This window comes from Lissotriton helveticus, chromosome 12, assembly GCF_964261635.1.
Source record: "Lissotriton helveticus chromosome 12, aLisHel1.1, whole genome shotgun sequence".
Lineage (NCBI taxonomy): Eukaryota > Metazoa > Chordata > Amphibia > Caudata > Salamandridae > Lissotriton > Lissotriton helveticus.
In genome coordinates this window covers 701,025,183-701,047,070 of record NC_136073.1, presented here as the reverse complement: position 1 = coordinate 701,047,070, position 21,888 = coordinate 701,025,183, and the positions used below count along the sequence as shown (strand labels likewise).

Here is a 21,888-nt window from a genome sequence, read left to right as displayed (position 1 = left end):
GTAATTTTATGTTTTACATGTTCTAGTAGTGACAAACAGCTAAATTTGTTTTTACTGCTGTGAGGCCTACTCCTCTCATAGGTTTACATTGGGAGTGCCTTAAAATAGCTATAAGTCCTGATTAGAAAGGAGTTACTGCATCATGTTTCATATCTGTGGAATTGTAATGATGAATCCTCTTTACTGGTAAAGTCAGATTTAACATAACTATTTTAGAAATGCAACTTTTGAAACTGGGCATTACTCCGCTCTTAATAATCTGTGTGCCTTGCAGCTTGTCTCCAATACACATTCGAGTTGGGTGACAGTAACACTTTGTGTATTCCCTTCAGACAGCCACACACACATGAAGGCTAGGTGTGGCTGAGTACCCAGCTACATAATTTTTCATTTTGATGGCCCTTCCTGGGCAGGAAGGGGCTCACAATTACACTTCAAATGGTGATGGCCTGGCCCCACACAAAGCACAGGTTACCCCCCATAGATAGCCTGGCACACAGGACTGGGTTGAAAGGGATACTGGTGTACTTCAAAGCCATGCTTTAAAGTCTCCCCCACTTCAAAGGCATATTTGGGTACAAGTACTGGGTCTCTGACCCCAACAAATCAGACACCTCTGGACCTACACCTAAACCTCTGTCAGAAGAACTGCTGTGCTGCTCAAAGGACTCAACTGGACTGCTGATCTGGAAGGCCTACTTTTCTGTTTGTTGCTCTGCTGCTCTCTGCCTCAGGTTAGCTGGACTCTGCCTTCTTCCAAGTGATCTCCAAGTGCTTGCTGGCTGGCTGCCTTTTGCTTGACACTCAGGGATATCAAAAACTCTACCCCTGCTCCTCTGCCTGGCTCACTGGCAGTGGCCCAGTTACTTGCAACACGGATTTCGATTCAGTTCCTGTCTGAGTGTAGCAGAACAGGCGCATCGACCTGGCTGTAGGAGTAAAATTGGCACATTGATTCAGAACCAACACCTTGCCTCCAGAGATCGACGCATCAGACAGCGTATCACCGCCGCTGCAGCTTGGTGAGATCTACACATCCCCTCGACTGCGTGGCAGAAACCGGCGCATCGCTCGACATTGCTCGACTCCAGCACCCGTCTTCAGAACTGACGCATCACTCTCACTGAGTAGTGAAGATCGACGCATCTCGCTGCTTGCAACCAGGAAAAGTACTTTGTTCACCGGGACCTGCATAGGTCCTGTAGCCAGCCGGCACTACATCTCAGTTGGCCCGAACTTTGACAATGCCCCAGTCCAGCATGACCTAACGTAACCTTTTTTGTACTAGTAGCTTCTAAGCATCTAGTTCTTTAAAATTCTATTTCTCAACTTTGACACATTGGAATTTTGTCGTTTTGGTCTGGTTTTATTTATAAAGTCATATTTTATTTTTTAAACTGCTGTGGAGTCTTTTTGTGGTATTTTCACGGTGTTACTGTATGAGTTATTGTACAAATACTTCACACATTGCCTACTAAGTTAAGCCTGCCTGCTCTGTGCCAAGCTACCAGAGGGTGAGCACAGGCTAATTTAGGCTGTGTGTGACTTACCCTCACTAGGAATGTGGCCCCTACTTGGACAGGGCGCATCTTCTGCCAACTAGAGACCCAATTTCACGGAAAACCCAGCAGCAGCAGTATTCCTTGTTCGCAATCGAAGATTGTGAGGAACAAAGGATACTTGTGCAGTCCATCACTGTCAGGGCCAGGCAACGTAATTACCTTCACAGTAACAGTATTAGTTAATTAGACTGACTGACCTTTCAGAGTGTTTGTAAGCAACTTTTCAAGACGACGAGCTGGTGTGTGGCACCTACATTCTAGAGTGCCAAGAGGATCCAGCAGGTAGGCACCCCACACAGGTTTCTCTCCGGGGGGGGGGTGAGAGTTGTTTTCAAGAGCAGTGTCAGGAGGCTGCCATGCAATTACCTTAATGCAAATATCTTGAGATAATTACATTGTCCCGTACTAGACGATGCTCTGAAAAGCCGCTGTATTGAGTGATTTTCTTTACCTGAAGACTAACCCCAATTCCACTTGTCTCACCCATTTTGAAATTTGCCCAGAAATGTAACTCCCCCCCCTTTGAAGGAAATGAAAGTCACTTCTATTCTTTCCTGCCCCTCAACCCAAAACATCTATCCCGCACTTGTTCTTTAAACCCTTCCTCCCCTCCAAATGAGGAAACACCTAGCTTTTAGATTGGAGGAAGAGCATTATCCACCAAAATTACTTCAAAGAGTGAGCTAGCATCAGAGAGGGGGAACATAATCAACTTCCTGCATGACAAGATGAAGCAGCTTGCTGCAAGATTGAGGTGTGACAGTGGTAGTAAGCTTCCTGTGTGATTTGGAAGATCTACTTTTCGCGTTCTGGACACGGTCTGTTAAACCACTTAATTTAAAGTGACAAACTAAGCTTTCTATTCCAGAGTACTTTTTATCACTGGTCATTACTTATATGCCACAAAGCAGTCTATAAAAAGAGGAAATACACAAATCATTCTGTCTGAGAAGACCACAAAGATGCACAAACAGATACAGTTCATTTACCTGTGTGTGGGCAAAAGTCTATCTCTGAGGGATTGGACGAACAAGCTTATCCAGTGATGTCGAAGAACAACAGTTCGTGACAGGCTGATGTGAAACTCCACCATCTTAGTCAGTACAACACCATATTTGTGAGCATTAGATAAGAGCATGTCCACAAGGTCAGGGAATTCCTCTACAGGTTCATCTACCAAAAAAGGAAGTGAAAATAAGTTAGTCTTCTACACTCCAAGTCACTATCCTACCAAGAAAAGGCAGCAAAAAACACCTGGCCTGATTAGTGTGCCCTTCTGTATTATAAACCCCCAAGACTTATTTAGTTTCTGTTTTACCCGTGTGGCACTTCTAACTTTTACAGTCCTTCTTGGAGACCAACGGTTTTGATCTTCTTAGGTATCACTAACAGCCACCTTTTAGTTATCATAGTTGAAGACTTATTTCGAACAACCTCAATACTTACAGTGGCTTTCTTGTCAACCTTATTAGCTTGCTTCTTATTCGATCACTTTCCTTCCTCTTCCTGTGTGTTCCTCACTGGAGAATAGCTTCTTTATCATCTTTTATACTGAATGACTTGTATCCTTTCACTGCCTATATTCAGGGAACTACTATTTTACTTTTTCTTTCAGCTCTCCATGGGAGTGCATGTTATGTTTCTCTCTCCTTTATGTCTGCAATTCACTGCCTGGTTGCTCCCTTCACAAAATAAGCTTTCCCACATATTTAAATTCCATGTATTTTATTTACCACTCCAAAATATAGGTCCAACGTACTGGATAGTCTCTAGGTAACTGTCAATCCTTATGGGTTTTGTGGCACCTCTAGCCTAACAATAGTTTGAGTTTTCTTAACCTAGGTGGATATGTATAGCTCAGAATTCATTCAATAGGTATTTAATAGCTGGAGCCCAATGGCCCTCAGCAATTTTGTTCCGGCTAGTCAAGTCTCCCACTAATATATCCATGGCCAATATATTCCAAAGCCTCTGGTACCAGTGAGTTGTGGGGCTTCCTTTTTCTTCCAAAAGGATGCTATTGTAAGTTTGGTTGCGGCCAAACATTTCCACATATTCAAGCAGTCTGATGCCGATTGGTATTCCATTTGTGGTGAATGCAAACCTAGACTCGCAACTGTAAAATTGGTAAGAAGCAGATATTCAAGTATTTGTTTCAAGACTGCTAATATCTCAGCCCTTCAAGTTCTAAAGTGCAGGCAGTCTCATAAAATGTGATGGCTGGGACAGAAATAGCCCTTAACATCGCAACCTTTCCAAAATAGGTGTCTGGTTTATGGGCACAAATGCTATGAATTGTATGTGGAGTATAGGTAACAATTAATAAATATAACCTCATAGTGTGCTTCTTTGCCCACCACACTACACATGCTCGTAGAGATAGCTCCCCAGAGGAATTTTCATTGTGTATTATTCACTTCCTTATGCTCAACTCCTTCCCAATGAGTTTTTAATGGTACTGGAGGAGTCTTTTGTTAGGTCTAGTAACAGGGTATAGAGAGTAGAGTTTACAGCCTCGTCCCTTTTGTTAAAGTCAAAAATGTCTCTATATGGGTTAGGTCTCTGTTTCTCCTTGTTTAATTAAGGAGTTCATCACCCATTGCCTAATTGATTATAGTGGAATCTCTACTCTTCTCCTAAATAGAAGGCCCATTTGATTTTACCTTTATTGAACGTTTCTGAGACAGTCGGGCGCTTTACAGTTATCAAATAGCGCTGGCTGAAGTACTGGAGTGAAGGCAGGATTATGATAAATTGGCCTGTTTGGAGACAGGAATATTGTGAGATCTGTGTGCTTCATCGATTTGTCCCAGGCACAGAGTAGTGCATGTTGGGGTACTAAGGTAGGCATCTGCATGCCTAGCTGGTTTGGACTTCCAAACTAGGTCCCAAATAGCTCTCACCACTACCACTCGGTTCACATGCAGCCATAACTTGTCCGCTTCTTCTATAGACTAGGCAGGGAAGTCTGGGAGAGAGAGGCCTTTCGTTTGTCCTAGGTTTACTTATAACTTTATAGGCTCCTCTGGCTCTCCCACACGGCTTCCCTATACAAACTGTAAAATCATCGTTTTTAAGAGTTGTAGAGAAGTCTCTCCACACTAGTATAGGAAATGCCTGAAATAAGTAGAAGGCCCTTGATACGACATTCATTTTGATAACGTTTACCCTTCCCGCCCACGACAAGAATGGCGTCCACCTCTTCAGGTCTTCTCTCAATGAGCAAGAATCACAGGATAGATGACATTATGCAGATCGGACAGCTCTGGGGTGAGGCTTAAGCCAAGATAGGTTATTTCCCATGTTACTCACGTAAAAGGGAACAAGGGTTTCAATTGTTCAATGTCCCATTGTGGGAAGGTAGAGTACCTCGGACTTGGATGTTATGATCTTAACCCGGCGACTTGCTCAAATTCATGCAAGTGATTGGGCAGGTGTCTCTGGGAATCAACTTGTGACGTTAATGTTAACAGGACAGCAACTGCTTATAGTGACATTTTGAGTTTCCCCCACCAAACTGGCCTAACACCACCCACGGACCGTTCTCATGCAGACTCTGCCACAGACCCTTCACCACCGACACAGCCACCACTACCACCGAAGGCCCGCCTGAAGCACGCACCGCCGAAACCCTGACTTGCATTCTCCTCAATGTGTGCTCCCTTCACCGGCAAGCCGTAGAGATCTGGGACCTGATCGACACCCTCTCGCCCGACATCGCCTTCTTCACGGAAACTTGGACCAACACCACCTCCGGCCCCGACATTGCCACTGCCATCCCAGACGGCTACAAGATCCAGAGAAAGGACCGCACCCACCGCCTAGGAGGACTTCCATTGCACACAAGACCATCCTCCGACTCTCCACATCCAGCACGAGCGACCCCCACTCCAACAAAGAACATTCCAGTTCCAGATCTAGACCAGCCCCAGGACCACGCTACACGGCACCCTCATCTACAGACCACCGGGATCTCGCACCCAGTCCGGAACCGCCATCGCTGACCTGGCCGCACCCCACGCCATCACCTTCACGGACTGCATTCGGCTCGGGACCTGAACTTCCACTTCGACAATGGCGACGATCCCGACTCGACCACCCTCCTCAACAACCTCGGACCGAAGCAGCTGGTCAACACGCCCACTCACAAAGCTGGCCACACCCTCGACCCTATCTTCGCGGGAGGGACAAACATCCGCTTCAGCCACACCACCAGCCCCTTTGGACAGACCACCACTGCGTCCACTTCACCTTCAACACCACCACCGCACCCAAGCCCCCCAGCGCAGGAACTGGAGCAAGGTCTTGGAGGAACACCTCCACACCACCCTTCTCCAAGACCCCACCAGCACCATGACTGACACCAATGCCACAGCCGTGTAATTGCACCGCTGGAACTCCGGCTGCGCCGACCAGCTTGCAACCCTCCACCACCATGCCAAACAACGCTCTCTGAAGGCCTCCTGGTTCACCTCAGAACTACAAGACGCCAGACGCTCCTTCAGAGCCTAGAGAAAACCTGGCGAAACCAGAAAACTACTTAAGCACGGAACAACCATAGGGACGCCCTGAAGGAATACCACCAGCGCATAAGAGACACCAACACGACCAATGCCCAGGAACTGTTCAACGTCATACAGCAGTTCGCCAAGCCCCCCTGCGAAGCCATGGACATCACACCTTCCCAGGAACTCTGCGACAAGTTCAGATCCTACTTCCATCTGAAGATCAAGGTCCTCTACGACAATTTCAGCGAACAGACGCCGGACACCCCCCCCCCACGCCGCCGATAAGCCTACCATCATGACCTGGGATCCTGCCACCACAGAACACATCTACGCTACCATGAAGAAAACCTATTCAGGAGCCCCAATGGGCCCCTGTCCACCGCACATATTCCACAGGGCAGCCGCCGCCATCGCACCCGAACTACAACGAACCATCGTCTGGAAGCGGGCGGAGGTTAAACCCCTCAAGAAGCCCACGGCCGGCCCTAGGGACCTGAAAAACTACCGGCCCATCTCCCTCCTCCCCTTCGCAGCCAAAGTCACAGAGAGACTCGCAAACATCCAACTAAGCGCCTTCATAGAAGAGAACGCCATCCTGGACGCCTCCCAGTCTGGATTCCAAGGCAACCACAGCATAGAGACCGCGTTCCTCGCCGCCACAGACATCTGCATGCTACTCGACCTGGGACATACCGCGTCCTCATCCTGTTGACCTCTCCGCAGCCTTCGACACCGTTTCACATCGCACGATCGCAGCCAGACTCCAAGACGCGGGAACTCAAGGAGCCGCCCTTGACTGGATCCAATCCTTTCTCTCCGGCCGAACCCAGGGGATCAGACTCCCTTCCTTCCTCTTCGAACCCACCGACATCAACTGCGGAGTACCCCAAGGATCATCGCTCAGCCCAACGCTCTTCAACAGCGACATGGTCCCCCTCGCCGCCATCGTCAGACAGCATGGGCTCAGCATTGTATCCTACACTGACGACACCCAGCTCATCCTCTCACTCATGAAAATTCCTGAAGACACCAGACTCCGCTTCCAGGAAGGAATGAAGAACATGGCAGCCTGGATGAAAGACAGCTGCCTGAAGCTCATCTCAGAGAAGACAGAGGTCCTCATCCTAGGACCCTGCACCTTCACTTGGGACAACACCTGGTGGCCCACCGCCCTCAGGAATCCACCCACACCTGCAGACCACGCACAAAACCTCTGTATCATCCTCGACTCCTCCCTCTCCATGAACCGCCAGATCAAGGCTGTGGCCTCCACCAGTTTCAACTGCCTGTGCATCCTCCGTAACACCTTCAAATGGATCCCCGTCTGACTGCAGAAAGACCGTCACCCATGCACTCATAACCAGCTTACTGGATTACGGCAACGCCCTATACGCCGGAATCAACAGAACACTTCAACACAAACTCCAAACCATCCAGAACGCCACAGCAAGACTCATCCTCGGGAAACCCCCTGATCAAGCCCTCCTGCTTAACTTGAAGGTTCTAGTCAGCTTACTGTTTACACTGAAAAGGTAGTAGTTTACTAATATACATAGGAACATTGGACAAAAGGAAAATCATTACAAAAACAAGGTGAGGAATGTTCATTTTACTCTATCAATCCAGCAAGAGTAATATAGCTGGAATGGACGTTTTCCCAACCTTCTCCATCAGGTGTATGGTGCAGCAAATATAGTGCGATTATTGACCTCTAATGAATCCTGGTTGGTCTCAGTGCAGGATACTAGGTATTAGAGTCTCGAATCTTTCAGGCCAAAATTGCATATAGTTTCCAGTTCATATTTAACAAGGCACTCAGCCTTTAAGAGGCACACTTTTTTTTTTTACTTGGTTTCAGAGTTAAAAAAATGTTGGCTTCACTTATCAATGCAGAAATCGCTTTGGCTATTGCATTATATTTAGTCATGGTATTTATACAGAGCATACATATATTCAAGTTTCTTGGCACTGAAATACCTGTGGATGGACCTGAGAAAAACACACTGTTATTGAGATATACAGGAAATTAGAGTTTTTAGTTGCTTTCTGGTTCTCTGAGCATTGAGTTCAGAGAGAAGACGTAGAGGTAAGGAATTCCAGCCGTTTTGCAATGACGCTTGATATGGAATGGTCGCTGAAAGAGGAGGATCTTGTTCTTGGCACAGATTACAAGAATTGGTTGTTAGATGGGAATTTGTGCCATTTACAGTTTTTAGCCATGAAGTTAGGGACTGGTTGAGATACTGTTCAATGGAATATGGTCATAGATTTAAAAATTAGTCTTTGCCGGACTGGAAGTCAATGTAGCTGCCTCAGGAATCGAGTTATACGTTCGTACATGGGGGTCCTCCTGATCAGCCATGCCACTGCATTTTGAATCACCTATCAGGTTGAAAGTCCTGCTCTTTTCGCTGTCCTTAGAAGGTTATACCTCCTGATAACCCCCCCCCCCACCAGCTGTGTGAGCATCTCACCGGTCCTCCCACTGTTCCTCCTTCCCCCCCCCCCCCCACCAGCTGTGTGAGCATCTCACCGGTCCTCCCACTGTTCCTCCTTTCCCCACAATCATGATTATGTACACCAAGACATTTGTGGCGTTAGAACGGCCACAGTTTATTCACATCATAAGTTGTTACACACTTGTCATGATGGCATTGGTCATCAACATGTTAATTTCTGGCTTATCTTGTATTTCCCCATAAGGCATTTCATAGCAGGTTATACTGTATACATTTTATACTGTTAGTAACCCTTACTTGCCTAACCCTTCCATGCTGTCTCTTCGAGGTTGTCACAAATCGCTTCCAACTGCTGTGACAGCTCTACTTTTGTCACTTGGTACACCAAGTTGCGGCTTCAAGGCTTCAACTTGCTACCGAATGTGGGCTGCAAGTGCTGTGTCCGCCCAGCACTGACAATTTCTTCATTTGTTGCTTACCCCGAAGTATCTCTGACGTGAGGCATCCCAAGGACCTTGTCTGGGCACCTGTCTCAAGAGTTCCTGCCATAAAGCATCCCAAGGACCTTGTTTGGGCAATTGCACTGGTGTCAAGAGTCCCTGCCGTAAAGCATCCCAAGGACCTTGTTCAGGCAATTCCCCTTTTACCTCTTTCGGTGAAGATCTTTATTGCTAAACCTCGTGACTCCCCTCAACCTCATCTCACTGCAGCTGCAACACCTGCATTCCCTGGTGTTGGTACGTGGGATCAATTTTCTTGTGGCGCCAAAGCTGTGGTCTGCTTGTCCCATTCGCCTTAATGGCCATGCTTACAGCCATACCCCTCCTTCCTGATTGGGTCCTTTGAACTCAAACTCCGCTGGTCATACGCTGACCCTTTCCTTTGATGCGCTCTTGCGCCCTGCTGCTGCCATGCCAGAGTATGCCATCTACAGAGGCGTTGGCCACCTTCCCTCTAGGGTCGGCTGCACCTCCCGGTTGGTGGTAAGTCTCCTGCATCGATCCGCAGCTGCTGTTCTCACTACAAGCTTTCCACAAACCTTGATTGTAGTTATATGAACATTCTGTTGCCGACTATTATTCTCAGGCCGCATGGGAGCCCTGGTTCTTTATGCCATTCACAGAGATGTCATGACCATGCCCCACCCCCCCAACTCTGCACTGCATTTTCACGAAATAAAGAGGATTCAATTAAACCCATCTTTCTCTTTCAAGTCAGTTTCAGCTTTGGGCAAAAAAAAATTTTTTTTTTCGCGGCAGTATAATCTGAGAAAAGGAGCAGGATGTCAAGTCTGTTATCATTCTTCCCAGAGTGCGTTCTCCCTCTTTTTGAAAAACATATCTCAAATCCAGTGGGCATTGATGTCCGATTATCAGTCTCAGTTTCTGAGGGCATATAGACTGTCCTGGATTATCATTCACTTCTCCACTCCTGAAGGTATACCCAAGTATTCAACCTTCAAGCAAGTTACTACTTTCCTGTCAATATCCCTGTCCTGCAGTAAGTACATTGAGAGACTTTTTCCATCAGACCTCTCTACTCCTATATCTCCTACTGATCTTATCCTGTATTGGTGCTCCAGGATCTATCTCAAAAAGCACTTCACTTCGGGTGACCTCTTCCACTAGCCTCCAGGATTGTATCAACGGTTAACTCTGCAATCTCACACTAGACATAGTTCTGCTTCACACAATACTCAACTGAGACTGTTGCAGGGATTCTGCTCATACACAGAACTGTGCACAGGAACCCAGGACTCAGTGAATTGTGGTGTACCAAAAAACTCACCTCAGTACCAAAAAAACCCTAACCGACTAGCATCAGTGTCTCATTAGCAGTTCGTCCTATAGCGAAGCTACCAATGATTAGACAACCCAGAACATGCGACTTAGGGTACTCTCAGGAATGGTGGGAATCAAGAACACTTTCGTTTTTATTCTCATACCAGTCCACAACGTGAGTAATTAGAGACACGAAAAAGTTTAAAATATTTATTTTAACGACGTGCTCTAAGATGCAGTATTTTTGCTAATATAAGCAGGCATATGATTAAAAATAATACGATCAGCATTGTTACAATTCCATAAAACACAAAGGGAGAAATCATATTATAATGGTAGTGAAAACAGGTCCTATAGCGCCTTGTGAACCACCCTCCCCTGCTAGGAACTAGGTTTTATAATAATAGAAGGTCTGTTAGACTTGAATGGGGAACCCCATACCTCCAATGTCAGCAGAAGTGAATCACATCAGGATCAGCAAATCTCTCTCTCTCTCTGGAAAAGGATTTTCTCCAAGTGCCCAAATCATGCTTGCAGTGCAATATTAAAGGCGCTAGAATTTCAGTTAGCTGCAGCAGTGTTCATGAGTGTGAGTCGATCGACCCGAATAACAGCATACATTGTTATGGTGACCTTGAAGGCGTCTACACGCAGTGTACAGACTAAGGTTGCGATGTAAGTCTAGGGATGGTAAAAACAAGCCGTTCTAATTCAAGAAAAAAATCTAGCAGGTTAATTTACAACACCAATTACATGTAGTGTCATGTGCAAAAGTAGCAAAATGGCGTTTAAACTTCTAATAAGCTTATGCTAACATAGCAATGTGTGCAAGCAGGGCCCTGTCTTCATTACACCCTCCCCTGATCGGAACACGTACAAAAAGGGAGGCAATTTGAGGAACGCAGAGTTCAAGTTCGAGTGAGACAGAACCAAGTTCAGAATTTGCCAAACTGGATAATTGGAAGTATAAGTTCAAAGTAGTAAAACCAATAAGGGGGGTTATATTGCCCATGATGGAAATGGAAAACAATTAGTCAAAAATGTTGTCGAGTACAGTACGCATTGAAGCTGGACAGATGCCAATTCAATCCAACAGCGTATAGGCACAGTACGTTGCAACTGCCTCCAAGAGGAAGTTATTGTTATCCTCAGAAAACATTTCAGCCATCCAATTCAATAACGTGAAGGAACATACATGTTCTTCGATAGCTGGAGCCTCTAGCACCATCAGAGGACAACTCAGGTGTTCTTCGATATAACTGCGTGCCAGGAAGTCATGTGCAGCCTCACATATATTCCAATTCCCTAGGACTCCATGCGCTGCCGCACAGTCTATAATCCCGATACCAGAACAGTCCAACTCATGAGCTACTAAGGGACTCATTAGTTGATCATAATCCGGGTTAGGAGACACCGTATTGCAGAGACATAAATCCAGAGCCCATTCAAAACAGCAATCCAGGCAATAGCAAACAGGCTGCACGCATGTAAAGTACAAGAAATGGAAAGATAATCTGTACGCTACACTCAAGGTGGCCAGAGGAAGCGTTCCATAGTATTCAAGCATCCGGTTGCGAAGCTGGAGCACCCAGGGCGTGTTGTCTTGTGACACAGACTGTGCAGCCATTTTTGAGCAAGAAAATTAACAGTAGTACACCAGCAGCCAAGGCAAGAATTAACCTGCAATCCGCCGAAGATGCTGGAAAAAATAGAATGAAAAAATGCCGGTATCACACCAAATACAGTTTGGAATGAGGTCATAAGGCTAGAGCTTACTACTTTAAAAAAATGTGCCAAGCCTGTGGTCGACGAGGCATTGAATATAGTGTGAATCAAAGCACTGAAATGCAGGGGGAGATCAGTATTTAAAAGCGCATGCACCTCGGTGCGGGTGTTTGCCACGTGAAGGACAAATGTTTCACGGGAAGAAGTAAGGGCAACTTCTTTCTGGGACAATAGAGCCCTTATTCGACTCATCTTCGGAATGGAAGGCCAGATGGACACATCGAGCTTCCCATGCGGAGACGGGAAAAGCACATTCTTACAGCAGACTACACGTTGGGAGACGGTCACAATGTACGGAATCCCTGCCAGCATACCGCAGCAATCTTCATTATTTAAAAGTAAAAAGCTAACGTTAGCTAGCAATGTGAAAGTTGGTGTTATTGCCTGGACTGGATTACCCTTTAAAATGCAGGCTAAATTCGGAGCCGTGCAATTGTATGTTCTTGCAAACCAGTGAGTGATCAGGTGTGGAAGTGCACTCTTCACCTTTTAAATAAACTTCTTTACCCTCCCTTAGGCACCTATAGGTAAATGGCAAAGACCAAACTTCATGGAGATAGGCGCTTCGCAATGGTTCATATCTGCCTATGGCATAGTGTTTCATACATGAACTGAATTTAAACAAGGGGAAGGGTAGTGTTATTAACCCATGAATAAGCCATACAGCTGAATTAGATTCGGCAACAGAAAATGGTAAAGATTCCAACTTTTCAATATGCAAAAGAGAATATGCAGCATCCTTCATTGACAAACTGTTGTTTTTCAGTCAACTTAATGGTAAAAATAGAAAAGAAGTATTCATATAGTCCCAAGGCACTTTCCCAGACTTTAAAATTGTAAAGTCCAAGCAAACTGCATAATGGAACGTAATTGATTTTGACCATGGTACAAAACAGACACTTCATCCTGCACAATATCAACAACAGATGAAACAATATTATCTAATGTGTACATTTGGGAAGAAAGAGTATTAATGTTATTATCCACAACTGCAAGCACTTTATCCAAATTAGCTTGATCAATAGCTCTCAATCTAGAAGCAGCTTCAATTTGAGACAATTTCCAAACTTCATTGTAAATAGCATATATCCATCTTTTAGACCTGCCTCCTACAGGGCATTTAACAAAGTCATTCAAATCAAGATTGTCAGTCAATTTGGACAATTGAAGTTTAACTAACGCTAAAGTGGAATGCTTAAGCCAGTTCTGACATAATTTGCCTACTGAATAGGTAGTGACAGAATGGGCGTTTTCAAAACGGGGATCCACCCTAACCTGTGTATAGCCAGGGGTCGGACCCAGAAAACCATGTTGGCAGGAATCTGAACTTTTTTGCCATAATAACCAACCTTGGGGATCCAAGCTGGAAATATTAAAGGAGGAATTCATTCATAGGGACTGCAATTCATCAAAGGACCCAACAGAGTCAATGGACCTATCGGTGTGATTGTACCATGTCGGGTATTCTCCCAAATCAGGAATGGAAGGGGCATTTAAGGTTTTTAGATGTAGCCAATCCAAAGCAAGTGGTTTGTGAAATAGTCAAGTTCAAAAACAACATATGGTTTGGGATGAGACATGCACGATGCAAAGCTTCAGTGCCTTGCACTTGCCAGCTTTTAGAACCCCAAACAGATTTAAGATCAATAGTATCTTTCCACAGCTCATAGCCCCCCATTGCTAATTGATCGATAAAGGACTTTGAATACAGTAATTTAGTGTAGGTAAGTCTAACTTTGGAAAAGGACTTAGCAGTCATCTTAAAATAAATGGCGTCAGGATTGGATTGACTAAAATCAGTAAAATAAGTCAACTTTTTCAAAAGAATTTTCGAGCTGCCTTCAATGGGAGCCGGACAATGTTTCCACTGTGTATAATTTACCACATTTCTAAATGTGTTTGCTTTATGCAGAAAACAATTGCTATAGTGTTGGTAGTAGAATAAGTCAGCATAATTAGCTGAGTCTAAGTATAAATCTTCAGCATCAAAAGCAGCATAATATTTCAAATCAGAAAAAAGAGCCTCTACGGCTTGGACACCCCAATCATTAGAGCGTATGTTTTGTTTTACAACATCCCCCATTGAAACACGAAGTACATCGGAGACATTTTTAACCTCTGTAGTGCAGTGTATCCGGAATTTAACAGCATCCCACACAATCCCATCTAATACAGGCCAAGCCGTGATGCCGACAAAAGTCTGGTCCCTCTTCATGACGTGGGACGAGGAGTGGGGTGCCAAAGTTCCATCAATTAACCTAATTGAAGATCGTTCTTTAACATAATGTCCATTCACTAGACGAAAAAAAGACAACTACAAAACCAATTGACATGAATAAAAAAAATTGAAAAAAGCACCACCCAAATGTAAGTCCAAGGGGGTATCAACATTTGTTTTTTAAACCAAACAGTAAAAATAGAAATTTTCGATGTGGTACTCGATGTTGTAGAGTTAAGAGTCAAATGAAAGCGTGACTGGTCAACTGCACTTGTCTGCACACCAGGCAACAACACATCTGTGGGATAAGTCTACTCAGTATTATCATTGGGATCACCAGCCGGTGGATTCAATAAAGTATTAGTAACTGTATGCATCTCGATATCAACGTCAGGCCTGTTGGTATTCGCTAGAGTCAAAATAGAATTTCTCAGCATTGTAGGACAAGAGACCGCTGGTGTCATACTAAGAAGAATCGGCCACTCGTTGTAATTTGACATTGTCAATAGAGATGTACCTGTTATCCTTGTAACCAGGCAGTGGAGATAAAATGACTGTTCTTGTACCCTGAACGCCAAGCACAGGAACTAGTGCACGATATGAGGGGCCGAACTCCTTCTTGTTCTCCACCTTCTCACCGACCAGGTCACCAACTCGAGGTAGCCAGCCAACTACCGGAATCGGAAGCGTAGCATCAGTTGTGGAGGGCAAGTGTTCCTTTGCAAGACTGTCACGAGTCTCTTGTAGGTTCTGTAATACAGCAGAATGATCATCTACGTCAAAGGGTGTGGCAGACGCCACCATGTCTAGACCCTCAAGATCCGGGACAAACATTTTTATGCCAAAGAGCATTTCGTATGGGGTCCACCCACCCAGAGACCTTCTAGGGAGATTATTTAGTGCACGTTGAACGCTATACAGATGGGCCAGATAGTTCCTGCCAGTACCTAAAACCCTAGCTGTCAAGGATTGCTTTAAGTCATGGTTCATCCGCTCCAGAACTGAATTGCCCTCAGGCATGTACGGAGACGAAAATTTGACCTGGACCGCCAGTGACCTCGTGGCATCCTTGAACGCCTTAGAGGCGAACGCTGGACTCTGGTCCGTATGGAGGGTGCAACATGCAAAAATTCCCACAAAGACACGCAAACCCCTGATGACTGTTCGGGCATCAGCACTACGTTGTGGCCAGAGCCAAATAAAGCGTGTGCATGAATCCACTGCAACTAAGATGTACTTATATGCAGTATCAGAGGAGAAAGGACTGCAGTGATCTAAATCAACGCACCCAAGTGGGTTATTACATATGTACAGCTGTGTTTGTGGCGGATGCGCCGCAGTTGAAGGTTTGATCTGCTGGCAAATGTCACAAGTAAGGACATGATCAGACGTCTGTTTGTACAATCCGCTGCACCAGTAACGCTGCTGTAAGGTAGAGACAGTTTCTGAAACACCAGCATGCGCCAAGGCCATGCCCTCGTGAGCGGCTGTTACCAAGGTTTGCCTGCGGTCTGTGTTGGGAATCAATCTATCACCAACGTCGTTAATTCTCACATAGGGAACTTTATCAGGACTTAAATGATAATAGTATTTAGAAGGGAAATCTCTAGGGTAATGACCTCCCTTGTCTGTTGCAGCAATGGCTGCCAAGATGTCATCATCAATGATGACATCATCAATCTTACTTTTGGACCGTGTAACTGCTGCTACTACATATGTTGCTACTGCTGTCTTTGCTGCTTCATCAGCAAGACTCCTACCAACAGCGTGTACTCCTACGTGCTGGTGACCATGCATATGAATTACATTCAAGAGAGGCAGACGCTCTAAGTTCTGCGACTTGAATCCAAAGAATTTTGTGTTTGATTGTGCTACCTTTGGACTCACGATATTCATTCAGAGTCCAAAAGAATACATTGTCATTGTAAGACTGAACACAGTAGTATGGGTCACTTACAATAAGAGTAGTCACACAAGGATCAGCATATTCCAGTGCAAGCACCAGAGCACGTAGGTCTGCCAACTGGGCAGTACAGTCCCCTAATGTCTGCGTGTGCACGACATCGGACTTGAATTCGCCATTCACCATGGTACCCACCACTATTGCGCAGGCTGCTGAATAAGCATGCTTTGAATCAGTCGCCTGTTGCCCCGAACCGTCAGTGTAAATGATACAATGGAAATCCTCCAGCGGGCACAAGGACAAAGGAGCCAGATAAACAAATTCATACTGCAAGTACTCCTGAGTTTGCAAAGAGGAATCAAAGATAAATGTGACATCCGGAGACGTCAACGATGTGGCCCATTGTATCCAACATGGATGCAAATCTTTTAAATTTGGTACACTGGCTTTCGTCACTGCCTCTAGGGCAGGATACGGTGTAACAACCAACATGCGTTTCCCCTGCGACAGCACTCTCTCTTTCAGAATCGCCATCTGCACTGCAGTCAAAACTTTTTTGACTGGAAAATCGCATTTTAGCCGAAGTGGACAAGTGTGACTTGTAAGCAATAGGGACTGTGTCCCCTTCATTAAACGTCAAGTATGTGAAACCCACTGCGCCTGGCACAATTCTTATTACCAGGTTAGTGTGGTGGTCACGAGTCAATAGGAATTTAGATTCAAGAAGATCAGACTGCAAAGATTTCAGTATAGCTGAGTGTTGTGTCAGCCAGCAAGATTTGGTAAAAGTAGGTTGTATTAAGGCATATAGCGGCTTTATACGCTGGGCATAATCGGGAATATAAGTACGCCCGAAATTTTTAAAAAAAGCAGATTGTAGTTTTTTGAGAGTTGTTGGAACGCACAACTGTGTGCATTTCTCCAGGAAGTGAGGTGCTAAACCTCGACCTTCGTTGTTGAGCTCATAGCCCAGGAACAACACTGTGTACTCAGCAATGTGTGATTTTGCAAAGTTTGTAACCGGAGTCCACAAAAAATAACAATGATGCGGTCAACGTGACACAGACGCGGCCATAATTCGTTGTCTGTGAGATAAATACATCCACATAAGAGTATGCATCAGGGTCGATGCTCTCTAACAGAGAGACTACACGTGCGGCAAAGACGCCTGGCCTGTTTTTGTAGCCCATGGCCCATCTTTCGAACTGTCTTTGTTTGCCGCCAGAAGTGAAGGCTGTACATTGACTACTAATAGAGGACAGGTTATGGCTAAAAAAGCCATTGGATATGTCAAGTGTGGTCTTAAACTATTTCTCACAAGACTATCCACAGGGGCAGAACTGTGAGTATTCTGTACCGCGCAGGTCCGAAAATGAGAGTTCAAGTGCCGGTAATCCAATACCAAGAGGTACGACCCATCAGGTTTGGTTACAGTGAAAAGAGGATTATTCATCGGTGACACACATGTTTCCATCACACCTAGATATTCCAAATGTTCAAGGATTTCTGCAACGGGAGCCTTCACTTCAGGTCGCATGGGATATTGGAGTTGAGGCTGTGGCATAGACCACAATGGAATCTCATGTCTGGGTGAAAATTTGTCCCATCCACATAGAGTACGGTACAAAGCCAGTGCAAGAACCTTAGCCCGCTCTTCTGCAAAATTCAGCGCCTGATCTTACGGGACTGTGTGTGTGAAACTAGCGAGATTACCTCCTCCCCTCTCTGAGCGGCCAAAACAAAAGGTTGGGGTCAGTCCGTCTCCGCTAACAAAATGTCATATGTAGAGGTCAGATTTTCCCCAAAAAATCCCTTTCATTTTACGCTGTAGGTCACCTTCAATTAAAAGGACTATTTCATATAGTATGTCAGGGGGAGCCACTCCAGTGTCAGCTGTCTCTACGGTGATGAACGTGTCAGTTGCTGTCGCCTTCAGATACGGACGCAGTGCTTGCCGCACTACTGTAACCTCCGCTGCGAGGCTGAGCAGCGTTAGCGCCCATGTCAGGTTCCAAAGCTGTGTTCTCACTATTCGTGGCATACCTCGTGGTTAAAGCAGCAACTTTTTTTTTTTCTGAAACTGAGGGCGTTGACGTTGAAAGTCGTCCTGCTTGCCTTTACCATTCGTCTGGCGGGGCTGCTCATGTCCTTGTGGGGCGACCCGGCCTCTGCCGCGTTCTCTTCCACCGGTTTGTGAGACCGATGATTCCTGTAAAGAACGAGGAGAACTTTGATCAGGAACCTGAAATCGATCAGGTGACTTAATACTCGAGCAGTCACGCAAATCAGTTGTGCGCTCAGTAGTCACCGGTATCGGTGATGCAGGACGCGACCCTTGTTTCTGTTGCTGCTTCCCCTGTTTTTTTAGATTTCCAATTTTGTTTAGGAAAAACTGGACGGTCGTCTTCATTAGACTTAGCCGTCTGAGTTTGCGGTTGTGCTGTTACTTTAACAAAAGGCTTAACACCCAAACTATTGCAGATAATGGTCTTATAAGCCTCCGCAATAATTTTCGGTAACTGACGGGGTTTATCAGCATCGGGTACATTGCGCAAAGCATTAGACACTTGAAAGTTTACTGCATCCCCCTTAACATTAGAAAGGATGAGATCAGAAACTAAGTGAAACACTCCGACAAGTCTCATTCCCAACTCTACAGCTGCCTCCAGGCTGTGTTGATCTTGAACACGCTTGATCACGGAGGGCAGGACAGTCATAGACGGCGTGCCAAAACACTTTGCATAGACTGCCGCAAATACTTTACCCCAGGTTTCACAATCAGTTACCTCCGGTACTAAGTCTTTCTGAAAACTAATGGTCAGAATCCTGTGTTTCTCGACAGGAGTCGTATTAGGAAATACTGCTTCCAGTTGGTCAAATTTCTCGGCAAGCCAAAAAGGCGTATCGTCCTTATCCTGGGGGCGATTGCTCATAATGGAATTAACCATGACGGGACTAATTTTTATCCCGACCGGTTCAACTGGTTGCGCCGCAGCTCCAGGTGCACCCACCTGGATGTTGCAGGAAAAGTATTGCACTAAAGTCCTATGTACTCAAACGATGGAGGTATAGAGTAATCGTAACTCAGCTATAGTGACTGTCATATAACGTTGATGCGGTGTGAACCCGGCCAAGAATGGCTAAGTGGCCCCAGGAGTAGACAAGGGACCTAACCAAACTGGCGTTACGGAGTGGGGAATGGCGCCATTAAACCAAACTTGATGCTGCCAAGCAGAAAGTGGAATCTCCTGTGTCCTATATGGTTCATAGGCCGCAGGCTCCACAGTGTGCGTGAACTTATGGAATGTACCATCATCCGTATTTGCAGCAGGAAAAGTTACCCAAGAGTAGAAAAGCTCAAATGGGTACGCTGCATCTGCACTAACCACAAAGAGCACCGCCATACCATCATCAGTTACCCCATTCTGAAATAAGTGATTCCGGAGTGGTACGCAACTATGCTGAGCAATGTCAACGTCACCCATAAGGACACAGTATAGAAAAAACAATCTAAATGAAATGTAGCACAATTGGGTAGTAATTCAAAATACGAACCTTTTTAAAATATTAAGCTTGACTGAACCTATAATTTATCTATATGGGTAGGTTAAACCATCACTGCTGTCAACCGGAAACAGGAGTGAGGGTGTTGTGGACTGTTATAAGCACTACTAGAGAGTCTCAAATATAAGACCAAACGTTAGGTGTGCCATGTTGCGGGGATTCTGCTCACACACAGAACTGGGCACAGGAACCCAGTACCTCAGTGAATTGTGGTGTACCAAAAAACTCACCTCAGTACCAAATAAACCCTAACCAACTAGCATCAGTGTCTCATTAGCAGTCCGTCCTATAGCGAAGCTACCAATGATTAGACAACCCAGAACATACAACTTAGGGTACTCTCAGGAATGGTGGGAATCAAGAACACTCTTTCGTTTTTATTCTCATACCAGTCCACAACGTGAGTTGAGACACGAAAAAGTTTAAAATGTTTATTTTAACGATGTGCTTCAAGATGCAGTATTTTTGCTAACATAAGCAGGCATATGATTAAAAATAATACGATCAGCATTATTACAATTTCATAAAACACAAAGGGAGAAATCATATTATAATGGTAGTGGAAACTCCTATAGCGCCTTGTGAATCACCCTCCCCTGCTAGGAACTAGGTTTTATAATAATAGAAGGTCTCTTAGGCTTGAATGGGGAACCCCATACCTCCAAGATCAGCAAAAGTGAATCACATCAGGATCAGCAAATCTGTCTCTCTGGAAAAGGATTTTCTCCAAGTGCCCAAATCATGCATGCAGTGCAATATTAAAGGCGCTAGAATTTCAGTAATCTGCAGCTGTGTTCGTGTTGTGTCTAGAGCGTGAGCCGATAAACCCGAATAACAGCATACATTGTTATGGTGACCTTGAAGGCTTCTGCACGCAGTGTATAGACTAAGGTCGCGATGTAACTCTAGGGATGTTAAAAACAAGCTGTTCTCATGCGAGAAGAAATCAAAGCAGGTTAACTTACAACAACGGTTACATGTAGTGTTGTGTGCAAAAGCAGCAAAGTAGCAAAATGGCATTTAAACTTCTAATAAGTTTATGCTAACATAGCCCTGGGGCCCTGTGTTCACTACAAGACAAAATGTAGGTTATTTACTTTTCACCATAAACATTCTCCCCACCTCACTTCCAATGAAAAGCACAAGTGCACCTTAAGCCTGGAACCTAAAAATGCTTTCCAAAGAGGATGTAGGTGTATCACAAAGCCTACTACTGATGCGACCTGCAACCTATCCAACATCAAAGATCTGCTCCAGTCAAACAAACACTGATGAATCCTTCAATTGCCACCATAAATATAGAATCCTGCTCTCATTTATTCCCATGCAATCCTTCCAATCCTTTAACAAAATCCACCATTGGGCAAACCTTCTGGAAACTCTCAAGATCTAGATTTTCTAGGAAGGTTGGCTACTAATGATGAGTCCCAACCTTAAACCCTACCTCATGCACGCCATCTCCCTTCTTGCTCTTCGTCAACTCTCCACTCCTAATCCCTACACCACCTTACATAGTCTACCTGTTGAGGCAAGATTTACATCCTCCGTCAACTTCTTTACAGCTGCTCTTAAACCCTACCGTTACCAGGTGGACAGTGCCGCCACATCACAGAATCTAGAGTTCCCAGCTTTCAAACAGAGTTTACTATATTCTAATGCAATGCAGCAATAGTCACCTACTTCCGCTTGTTACTGTATCCATTTAGATATTTGTATCCTTCTGTATCATGTTCTGGAATCTACACGGAGCATTTGTTTCAGAAAATCTCAAGATAATGGGCAGCATATTTTTTTATAGTATCAAAGAACATTTGTCTTTCCTACCACTGATATGCTACCATTCAGACAAAATATGTAATAATATGTATTCCAGCAGTGTGTTGACAGACTGATGTATCAACTTATGTGCATACTGCTATGCTTAAGATGGTGCCCTCCGCTTACTAGCGCAACAGTACGAACCCCAAGAAGGTGGGTTAAAGCTGCTCCAGACCTGTTCTATTATAAGACCAAGGTATTCTTTGGAAATAATGGAACAAAAGCAATAGCGGTCAGCTTTGCGCAATTCCATGTTTTTTTTGTCCCCCAACAGTATTAGGCATTATTAA

The 21,888-nt window shown here is 45.0% G+C and overlaps 1 protein-coding gene across 1 annotated transcript in view; it reads right to left on the bottom strand.

The window, feature by feature from the left end:
* The window catches only part of USB1 (U6 snRNA biogenesis phosphodiesterase 1), a 206,152-nt gene that overhangs the window by 148,095 nt on the left and 36,169 nt on the right, over positions 1 to 21,888 (bottom strand). Inside the window, exon 3 of the mRNA XM_078668662.1 lies at positions 2,552 to 2,735. Coding sequence (XP_078524788.1) covers positions 2,552 to 2,735 — 184 coding nt within the window. The remainder of the gene's footprint in view (positions 1 to 2,551; positions 2,736 to 21,888) is intronic.